We start from the raw sequence: 11,244 nt of genomic DNA, 5'->3' as shown, positions 1-11,244 counted from the left end.
TCACTCGAATGCCCTTCTCAGACTAGCCAAAATTGTCGCCGCTCTAGTCCCGGCTGGAGCGACATCCCACCCCGCCCCTTCACTCCCTCTCATACCCAAGTTTCCCGATTGGGAAGGGGCCTGAAGAGCCTTTCTCACGTTTCCATATTATTGGTTGGCACGGCTGTCAGTAATATCTACTTCCCGCCTTCCAGCCTAGCGGGTTTCTTGGACCCCTCGGTTTCTGCGACTAGCCGCTTACGTTTGCCTGAGCCGTGTTGCCGGGGACCCGCGACCTTTCACCCCCTCCCTTCCCACAGGAGCGCCCTGGCCCCCGTCTCCGCCCCCGCCGCCGGCGCGCGCCCCCGCGCACGCTCTCAGCCCGCGCGCGCTCACTCCCGCGCAGACACGCACACTTTTGCCCCCCCGCACTGGCCCCCCCAGCCCCCGCCCCCGCAGGCTGAGACTTCGGCGTCGGGAGGCGGCGGCGGCGGCGCTGCTGAGAGGCAGGGACCCGAGCTCGAAGTGTGTGGGAGTCTGCGAACTCAACCCCTCACTACCCTCCCCTCGCAGCCATCCCCCTCCCTCCCCGCCTGCCCCCCCCCCCCCCAACAAGCGGGAGAAATAATGAGCGAGACCGGGCGGCAGCAGCAGCAGCAGCAGCGCCGAGCAGCCCAGGCAACGGCAGAACTGCTCCGGCGGCGGCGGCAGCACCAGCAGCGGGAGCGAGCGCAGCGCTAGCGCGGCGCGGGGACCGCCGCGCTCCTTCCCGGCTCCTGCCCTCCTCCGCCGCTCACTCTTCTCTCCGCGTCCACCTCTTTCCCCTCCTCCTGCTCATTCACTCTTTCCCTCACTCTCCCCTCCTCCTCGGCTTCTCCCTGCGCCCCGCCAGCCCTCGCGCTCTCCCACTCCCTCTGCCCGTCCTCCCCGCTCCCCTCCTCCCGCTCATTCACTCGCCCCTCTCCCTTCTCCACTCTCTCCCCCTCTCTCCTTTCTTCTCCTTCTTTCACCCTCCGTCTCTCACACCCCCTCCATTCCCCTGTCTCCTTTCTGACACTGCACTGCAGCTGCTCCTCAGCCCTGCCCCCTCCCCAGTGAGAACAAACCAGCAACATTGCTTTTTTTTCCTAAAGAGATTTCTATTGATCCGATTAAAAAAAACAAAAACAAAACAACCTTAAGAAACCCCAAAAGCAAAAAAAAAAAAAAAAAAGAAAAAAAAAAGAAAAAGCCAAAACAAAAGGGAGAACCTTCTCCCCGTAGAAGCGGCAGGAACTGCAAACATGATGGCGGCAGCTCCCATCCAGCAGAACGGGACCCACACTGGGGTTCCCATAGACCTGGACCCGCCGGACTCGCGGAAAAGGCCGCTGGAAGCCCCCCCTGAAGCCGGCAGCACCAAGAGGACCAATACGGGCGGTGGGTATCGCTTCCACCTCCCCGCTGGCCCCATCCCCCGCCGCCCGCCCCTGCCTCCCTCCCTCCCGCCGCCCTCCCTCCCTCCCTCCCTCCCTCCCGCGGCCCGGACACCTCCAGCCCGAACCCGGCGGCTCCCGCGCCCTGCCTCGCGCCCCCTCCCCTGCACCTGCCCCGCATCTCGCCGGCCCCGACACATTTCCATTTCTATGTTTATCATTCATCAAAATGGCGACCGGTTTTTCGGAATAGACCTATCTTTCCATTTAATCGGTCGAAAGGCTGACCATTTAAATATCCTAGACCTGGGCAAGGGGGTCCGTTAAGGAGGAGGAGGATGACCCCGAGTGAGGTGATGGCCGCCCGAAGATGCGCGCTGCATTTAACAGTCTGATTAAATAAATAAATAAATGACACTTGGGTAGCGGAGAGCAAATGATTGGGGCACCGGAGAGTTTTGCTCTCTTCATCCCCTTGGTTTGGGCCACAAGTAGTATGCAAAATCTGGAAGAGTGCATACTCTTACCGCACTTACATTGTCGGTGCAAATATTTCACTGATTTGTCTTCAGGGGTGTGCATACGAGGGTGGGGGTGTCTGGTACTCTGACTTGTTAGTTAACATCCTGCGCTTCCTGGGAAGATGAGTTTTAACGGGACCGGTATCGCTTCTTCATTTGCACTGGAGTCATCTTAACAATGCACCCAATGCATCGAGGCAGAGGTGAATTTATCTACAGCACGTACATTAGAGACGGATGGGGGTCTTGCGAATGGCACACCCGAAAAATTTGGAACGTTCATTCACATAAGGAAGCTGGATTTACCGGGGTGTTTCCTATTTAAGACATGATCAGTTTGACGGAAATTAAAGTTTATGGAGTTGGCTTTATTTTCTAAAACATTTCAATCTTTCTTGGTTCATCTACCCCCTTCGTTTTAATAATTGTGATTCTTTTGGAGAAGGAACATTATCTGGTCACTTTTAAGTGTATTTGATGTAAATGACTCCTAAGCTTTTTAGTATTGGCAAAATTCTTCTTAAGGTCCTTTAATTAATGAGCTTAAACGAGATCATAGTAGACTAAGGAGTGCTAAAGAAATACTCCAGGATTAGTTAGATTTGCCAGTCCACATCACTTTGAGTTATTTCCTGGCAGTTATTGAAGGCTTGGAATACACCCTACAGTTTGGGTGGATTATTTGGTAGGAGAATGGTTGTTTTGCATACTTTAGGTAGGATATAGGCAATGGCTAATTGTAGTCCTTATGTGTTTGCTCATGTTAGACAAATATAGCTCATCACTATTTACTGTCCTTTTATTTAATTATTTTGCAATATGTTAAGTTAAGGTTTGTCATGGTATAAATCTCTGAAGTTTTGTTAAAGGGTCAGTTCATTTTGTTTTACCATAGTAACTACAGATAGAATTGGAAGACTTCCATGTTTGGAATAACAACTGGAATTTAGTCATCAGTTTCTACAGTGCTGCAAAATAATAGAACATATTTAGATTTTAATTCCAAGTTTGAGAGTATAAATTCTACAGAATGGGAAACATTTCGTACATATTTATTTTTCAGTGTAATTGGCTTGTTTTCGTTCTTTAAAAAAAAAAAATTTAACCCCATATTTCCTGCAGCTATATGCCCAATGTTTTAATCGCTCTTTTTCTCTCTTGAGGGTGGAGGGAGGATACAAAGTTTAAAATTATTGTGTTAACGAAGTATATTTCCTTGCATTTTTCAGAAGACGGCCAGTATTTTCTAAAGGTTCTCATACCTAGTTATGCTGCTGGATCTATAATTGGGAAGGGAGGACAGACAATTGTTCAGTTGCAAAAAGAAACTGGAGCCACCATCAAGCTGTCTAAGTCCAAAGATTTTTACCCAGGTAGGTGCAATGGTGAAGAGATTGTTTGATAAATCCCCAAGGAAATAAAAGATCTACCTGTGTTGTGTGCTGTATTGAAAGAATTCTTAATAGTGTAGATTATTTATTTGTTTGATGTATTAGAGTATTTGTGGAAAAATTTTAAGAGTATTTTCACTCTTGGTTATGTTTTGTTTCTATAATTGATATTCTGTCTATGATGTAGACCCAATTTTGAGATGAATCTTCTGGGTATTTCTAAACACTTCTTTCTAATTAGGGAAAAAAACTCTAAAATTTAAAGATAGAAACCTAGACAGCTGGCATCAGGAAATAGGGTTCTTCTGAAGTTTTCAGACATAATTGTAATGACAATTAGTCTAGAGTGAATTCAGAAGAGGGGGTAGACAGGCTTCTTAAAGAATGGACCATTTACTTTCTAAATCCATTATGTACCTCTTTCTGCTTCATTGCTTTGTTTGTTGGCCCTGGAGTGAAGAGGACAAGTGCTGCCTCTTCAGATTTTTAAAATATTGTGTTTTTAATATAATTGTGACAAGGAAATATATTATTATGTAAGAAGTAAAATAATGCTTCAAAATTTGTGTTACTTAAGAGCTGTATCAAGAGCTGTATTTGATCAAAATATGTTAACAGTTTGTGTGGTACTATAGGTACTGTACCCCAGTGGAATATGGCAAGTTTCCTAGGTGGTATAATTTATTTTTTTTGTACTTTTCAGTGTGTTTTAAAAATTTAAACTGTTTATAGTTCCGTACATTTATCTTTATCTTTTTAAAATCATTTTGCTACTTAATATATGGATTTTAAGTTTCATTGGAAAATCTCCATAATTGAATAGTGTATCTGCTAGATAAAACATTAATTGATTTGCTTTTACCTACATGTAGCTTCTGCCATTTTTTTTTGGTTATTTCATATTTATGGCCATAAAAAATATTTATTCAGTGCTGAGGGGACCGACACTGCTTATTTTTTTTTCTTGGTAGGAAAGAAAAGCTGATTTGCTTTCAGTGATCTAATTCAGTAAGAGTTCTTTAGTACAGCAAAGACATCTGGTATGAATGTAAGCAAAACATTTGGAGGATTTCTTTTTCATAGCCAATCGCTTGGTGGTAGAAAGTGGACCACTGTACTGCATAAGAAGGTTTTAGAATGGTTGGAACTATCATTTAGTTATGTAAATTAAATGTAGTATGTTTGGTAAACATTACATTTATTAAACTAAGGTGTAATCTGTTAGATATGATGTCCTACGAAAGTTTGTTTTCTGTGAGTGTAGTTTTGTAGATGGCTTTCCTTGTCTCTGAAACTTTCCTTATGCATTAAGAAAGTTTGCTGACATATTCACATTCTTATATTTAAAAGGTATGTTATGATGAAAAAAATCAATGTGGAATTGTGAAAATCCTTAGTGCAAATAAAAGCATTCAAAAGAGCTTGATTGCAGAATTAATAATGTTATAGTTCTAGGAAAAGAGCTGCAATGGTAAATTAAATTCACTGTCAATAGATGAAAATGAAATAGCTTTTTTTGCATTATACATGAGGGTATCAGATGTGCAGGGATGTTACAGAAAATTGGTGTTTATCAAGGATATTCCAAATAGTAAATTAAATGCCTTTTCATTTGAATATAGTGTATTTTCAGTCGGTTGGAAAGGGTGCAACTAGAATTAGATCTTTTGTTTTTAGTCCACAGTTGTGTATTTTTTTCTTATTACATTGAAATTGCTTATTTTATTTATAGTTCTGAGGCATGTTATTCATATAGAGCAAGAATATCCGTTGGAAAAAATGGAAAACTGGAATGCGTTGAATAAAATTTTGTGTGTGTAGTGACGTAACCTGATCAAATGTGAGTTGAAATGTCTGGATAAAAGAAGGCTTATACTCTGCCTGTAACAGGTGGAAACCAGTCACAAACTATGGAATCAATTGTAAGGATAAAATAAAGCCCTGTAATTTATAAGAAGCTTTAATAATTCTGAACACTTTGTATGTAAACACGATTTTAACTAGGTTATTACCTGTTCAGACAGATACATCTCTCTTCTTCTGACAGACTTTAATAGTCTTTCTGTTCATACTTGACCATAAGCCTGTGGAATTATCTGAGGTCCTGGTATTCTTAAACATAGCAGCCTCTGAGCTACTTTCAACTTCTCTTACTCAGATATATTTAAGGGATACTTACCTTGCTCATCTCAAATGAACTAAATTATAAAGCTGTGATTTATACTGCCTAGTTATAAGGACTTTCTTGTAGGATTATGCAGTAATTAAAGCCCTTTTTTGTGTGTTTCATATATGTACTTATGACTCATATTCCTTTACAATGAATATGCCCGATGTTTATTTCATGAAGCGTTTTTCTGTTTCTTATTTGTAAGACAGAATATTTGGGGATAAGTGCACTTCAGTTGTATAACTTAATGGATTTTCTCAAATACCTAAGTTTTAAAACAATGCAATTGTGTTCAGAAGGTTCACTTAAAATACTGGTGTATTTGAGAAAAACTTTCTTCAGTGTATATATTACAGAGTACAGACATTGCTTAAGTAATCTCTTAAGCAACCTTGCTTTTCTGAGTAATTTTTAATATTTATGGTTGAGATGAAGAAAACATTTTTTGCACATTAATTGGTATGAATTTAGAATTTATAGAACTGTATATTACATTGTGTATTTTAGCATGTCATATAAAATAAAATAATTTGGGGAAATTGTATGATGAGTGTAAAGTACATTTATCAATTACTGTAATCGGAAGAAAAAGATCGATAAGTAGATTCATTTTTTTGCTGTACTGTGTAATTCATTTATCTATTACTAAAAATCTAAATCTTACAAAATACTAACTTATTACCTGTGGTTTATGAATATATCTTTTATTCTTACTTGATTAAAGCCACCTAATTTGATTTATTTATATATCCTTTTTATAATTAGGTTACCCAAAGTTAATGCCTTTTAATTAAAAAACAGCTTTCTCATTTTGGGAAATACATTACTGTATGCATTTTCAGGATGGCAATAGGGTAGTATTCTTTTATTCCTTTATTTGGCATCTGAAGATGTTTGGTTTTGTTGATAAATAGATTGATTTTATCTGTTAAAATCATTTAATGAATGGTTCAGGTAGATAATTGGGAAAATTTATTGAATACATTATTCATTGGGAATAGTAAAGGATATATAAAATAAATATTTTCATGTATGCCTTAGATTTTAGAACACTTCATAGTGTACCTATTTTATTCCATTATATGACACTGGAGATATTCATTATATCAAACAGGAATTCTCTATAATCTTAGCATATATTTGTGTGTGTTTTAAACTGTTTTCATACTTGTGGCTATAAAACTGCATCACATTTAAAAGAAATTATTTCCTTTTTTGGTCCTTAAATTAAAATTTGAACTCATTATTCCTAGATTTATTGTATCTTAATTTATCACTGTCCAACTTGGGTGATGCTTTTTTAAAAAATCACAAACTATTTATATGTGAAATCTTTAAAAATCATGAGAAAGCAGAATGTAAGTGAAATTTTCTTTTAGTGAAGGAAATACCCCACACTGCCTTAATTTTGACATGGGGAAAATTCAGTGGCCAATTTAACCATTAGGGTTGGGATTGTATAAGAATGATTATTCTTTTGGAAATAAGAGGAGTTTATGAAGTTTGAAATAGATCACTTTTGTTTACATTGTTGAAGGAAGAGTATTATTGTATTGGTAGTACAATGTAAATACTTTTGTTATAGCTTCTGAAAGTTGCAGTCTATAGTCTTTTCTTTGATCTAAGATGCTTTGCATCTTAGAAATTTACTGGCATATATTTTAAGGCAAAATTAGCAGGTAAATATAATTGTAACAGGTAGAAAATAAAGTATAATTTCCAATATTGTTGAATTTAATAGGGTAGCTGTCATTACACTGTGCTATACCTTTGGTTTTAGAATTGTCAAAGAGTTGCTGACACATAATGTGTTTTTCTTTAAAGTTGTAATATTTATGTTTGTCATGCTGCCTGTGGTTGTGGGTTATTTTATGTTTTGTCTGTCTCTATCCTCAGTTGTGGGAGGAGCCATAAGCTTTCACTTACACATTAATATCTGTCTGAAAATTTGCTGCATTTTTAATACTTTATTTCTCATTTTAAGCAATAGGAAATCTCAACACATGAAGGAATGTTACTGGCATAGCACAATCTATATTGTACTTTCCGAAAGTTATAATTTTTATACTTAACCCATGAAAGCAAATGTTTTGTGGTATAAAATTTTTTAGAAAGATTGAATTAGCATTAAAAATCTTAGCTATTCATTTTATTTGATTCTTTTTTTAATTTCATCCGGATGTTATATCTTCTATTATCGATTTAGTAAGTTATGGCTTTACAGTGTCAGTGTTTTCATGAATTATATAGCACAATGTCACTTTGAAATTTGCTCTTTGAAGCCTTCTAGATTTTGGAAAAATAGCTCATTTAAAATTTGTGACATTGTAAGGTAATATAGTACGTCTAACAACATTGTCTTGCAAATATCACCCCCAAAGGATTTCAGGAATAGTTTAAAAATAGTGAGCACAGTTGGTGAAATAGTTCAATATTTATGTATTGAAGGTGTTTCGTATAATACACAAAGAGGAAAAACGATCTGTGTCTTGGGAACTCTAAGGAGTATGTGGTATCACTAAAAACCGAGCAAGAAACCACCAGTTAGAAACATGTCTTTTTATAGTTTGGTTCTTTTGTTTTGTTTTGCTCTGGCTTAAGAAAATTAATTTTTGTTCTTAAATATTACAAATAACATTTGCTGAACACAGTTATGTCACTTGTTAACTAAAATTCAGCACCTAATAATTTTTTTTTTTTTTTTTTTACTTAGAGTTTAGTCTCAGTTGTTTCCAGTTCAGTGGAGCTGTGTTTTAAAGGATAACTTTTATGAGCAAGTGCAGCTTTCTGAATAAAACTGGGGGGATGAGGGTGGGAGATTTGTACTTGATTGCCATCTCATTTCCATCTTTGGATGAAGCTCTAGCATAAAGTTAAACAACATCTGCAGAGATCTGACTGACAAACATCTCTCTGGGACTCATCATTGCAGCCTGCAGCAGGTGCATTCAGCTTTGCAGTCTTTTCCAAAAAGAGGTTAGTTTGTTCTAACATTTATCGGTAGACCAGTGGAAGCAAGTGACTAGAGAGAAGAGGTTGGTTGTCACTTGTCCAGTGCTGGAATACTACAGGTAATTGGACTGGACTGGTGGGAACCGTAGCAGTATGTGTCTCACATTGCACTGCAGCTGCTACGGAGCTTAATTAACCTGACCCTCAGAGACTGAAGTGTCACGGTATAAAATGTAACATGCAAGAAATGAAGCAGTGCTTTTCAGTACTTCCTGATGCTTGGGTTGGTAAAATTTCTGTTTTCTTCATCCTGTTCTTTAAGGATATGGCATCACATTTTCCATTTTTTATATGGAAATATTTGAAACTAAAATGATTTCCATGAATCTGATAGAATCTACATGAAAAGGAGATAGGGGCTTTAGGTATAGAAATAAAGAGAAAATAACCTCAAGTAGGAAGTATTTAAAGTTCGCTATTCCACAAGTATATTTTCAGATCATGAGTGAGCGGAAATAAGTGGAAGTACATTGTAGTTCTTTTTTTTATTATCTTAGATTAACGTTTATTTATTTTTATAAGAGAAAGAAACTATGTAAAATTAAGTTGTATCTTTTTAGCATGTTAGGGACTTTGACAGGCAAACTTTGCTGAGTGTTTTGACGTGTTCCAATAAACAAGACAGGCATAGTATGTTAAAAATGTTTTTAGGATGCTTCAGCTTAGTATAGGAGTGCTGTTGAAGTGGTTCTTTACCACAATTTATTATAAGTAAATTAAAATTTGATTAAATAAAAACTCTAAAAAAGTCAGTCATTCATTTCTTTTGTTTTAAATTTCTTGATCTATTTGAAATACTGACAGTATGCTTCCATGACACATATAGAAGTTTCTTGTATGTTCTAATAGTATTCCCAATTAATGTAGATGTCTCATCACAGTCCTGTTGATCAAGTGGCCTTTGAAAGGAAAAAATGTCTTTAAATTAAATCTGGCAAAGTGCTATACTATTTTAAAATAATTCAGAATTTTAAAATATCATTTAGAGTCTTTGTGAAGCAGTTTTATTATTATGACTTTTTTTATTAGTTTTACTGACTTGAATTTTTTTGGTATCCATTGACTATAACTTGTCAATTACCCAAGAGTAATTAAGTTTTAGAGTTTGCCGATTTTTTGGAATCTGTATACTTTTATTGAAGGAATTTTTACCAGAGTGGCCAATAACTATTTGATTCTGAAGTTGCTGTTTGTAAGAAAAAGCTTCTAAATTTTATCTTAATTAGATTATGAATAATAGGTAATTTATTGGTAATTATAGTAATTGTGGAAAATAAGATTAAAATAATCATCTCTAGAAGTGGAGAGAATCATTCCTCCACTTTTAAACATATTTCATTTTTCAATCAAGATTTTTCATTTTTGACATTGTGGAATGTTGTTTTCTTATTAATTCTCATCAATGTAAAAATATTCTTTAAAATTTCACATCTAAGAAGTTTTGATAAAGAAGATATTGAATAAGAATAAACATTTTAAGACTAGAAAATAGAAAATAAAGATTACTATGTAACTGACAAACTTTTTGAGATATTTTCAACATTTGCTAAGTTTCAAACCACTATATGGATATCCTTTTCCATGACAAACTTGATCATGAAAACACATAATATCTGCACTCCATCATTGATCTTTTGCTGCTTCCTGCAGGGCCTGTCATAGCATCGTTGACAGGACCAGATGAAAAATGAAATCAGTATCTTGAGTTTTTTAACAGCAAAATGATTCAGGTAAGATTATTTGGTGTGGAAAATAAAACATTTTTTACCATTTTTATACTCATTTAGTAATTGATATTTAAAATTAATATTTTTCTTATTTTAAGACCTGTTTTATGTCTTACTGATGTTCAGTATATTTGTCATATCCAATGAATTTTATTCTGAACTCAGTAATTTTTAAGTTTTAGACTGTAGTGTTTCTTACTTTCCTTGAGAAACTTGGCATACTTTTTGAAGCTTTGAAGAATAACTTTTCTTTCTCTTTGAAAGATTTTTGAGAACAGTTACACGTTGAAGGCCCCATAATTTGATTGTAGGATAAATTTTCACACAATGAACTTATTAATTAAATAAGAGTTCAAATCCTGCATTTCCGCTAGGATAGATATAATAAATACTACTCTCAGTTTGATTGAATTTTTAGAAATCATTCTTATCTTGAAGAAAGTTGTCTTCATTTAAATTGTTAATAATTTGCTGCTCTAGTACTTAGATTGGGCGGTGACTTTATTTTAAGATTTACTAGATAGAGGGAAGGACAGAAAAGAAGGAAAGGGGTAGTGCATTTTATTAACACAATAGTAGAGAATTCAGTATGTGTTTTTGTTTTATGTTACTAAATATTTTTGAATAACTGCAGCTTTTCAATTTTGGTTATATTCATTCTTGAAATACTTGTTTTTGAAGGAATTATTGTTGGAAGCAGTTGAGCTTCTACTTGGAGACCTTTCATTCACATACATAGTTTTAATTATTCTTTGTATAACTCCTGTGTTTTTAATTTTCTAAGACTAATTTTTTTAAGTCGGAAAAGTACTTTAAAAAAAAAAATCTAGTTTCAGTCTTCACTCTGAAATCTGTCTGGAAGTTTTTCTCTTGTCAATATAAGTATTTATCAGCTGCTTCCTATGAGTCCAGGTGTCCTATGGTCATTATGACTTAGAATTATTACGAAGCATCTTTTCTTTGTAAAGTAATATGGGTATGTTTTACTTCACCCTAAAATGTTGTGCCTTGATTGTTATTGTGTCCTTA

The 11,244-nt window shown here is 36.3% G+C and overlaps 1 protein-coding gene across 3 annotated transcripts in view; it reads left to right on the top strand.

Annotated features, from left to right (window-relative positions):
• The first annotated feature begins 577 nt into the window (after nt 1-577).
• The window catches only part of NOVA1 (NOVA alternative splicing regulator 1), a 139,495-nt gene continuing 128,828 nt past the window's right edge, over nt 578-11,244 (top strand). Inside the window, exons 1-2 of one of the 3 annotated variants that reach the window (XM_057544200.1) lie at nt 578-1,398; nt 3,145-3,288. In XM_057544200.1, coding sequence (XP_057400183.1) covers nt 1,263-1,398; nt 3,145-3,288 — 280 coding nt within the window. In that variant the 5' untranslated portion in view covers nt 578-1,262. Of the gene's footprint in view, nt 1,399-3,144; nt 3,289-11,244 lie in introns of those variants that run through there. The other 2 variants (XM_057544199.1, XM_007180668.2) reach the window with 2 other exon arrangements.

The sequence above is a fragment of the Balaenoptera acutorostrata genome, chromosome 3 (genome assembly GCF_949987535.1).
Source record: "Balaenoptera acutorostrata chromosome 3, mBalAcu1.1, whole genome shotgun sequence".
NCBI classification, from domain to species: Eukaryota; Metazoa; Chordata; class Mammalia; order Artiodactyla; family Balaenopteridae; genus Balaenoptera; species Balaenoptera acutorostrata.
This window is presented reverse-complemented; position numbering and strand designations above follow the sequence as displayed.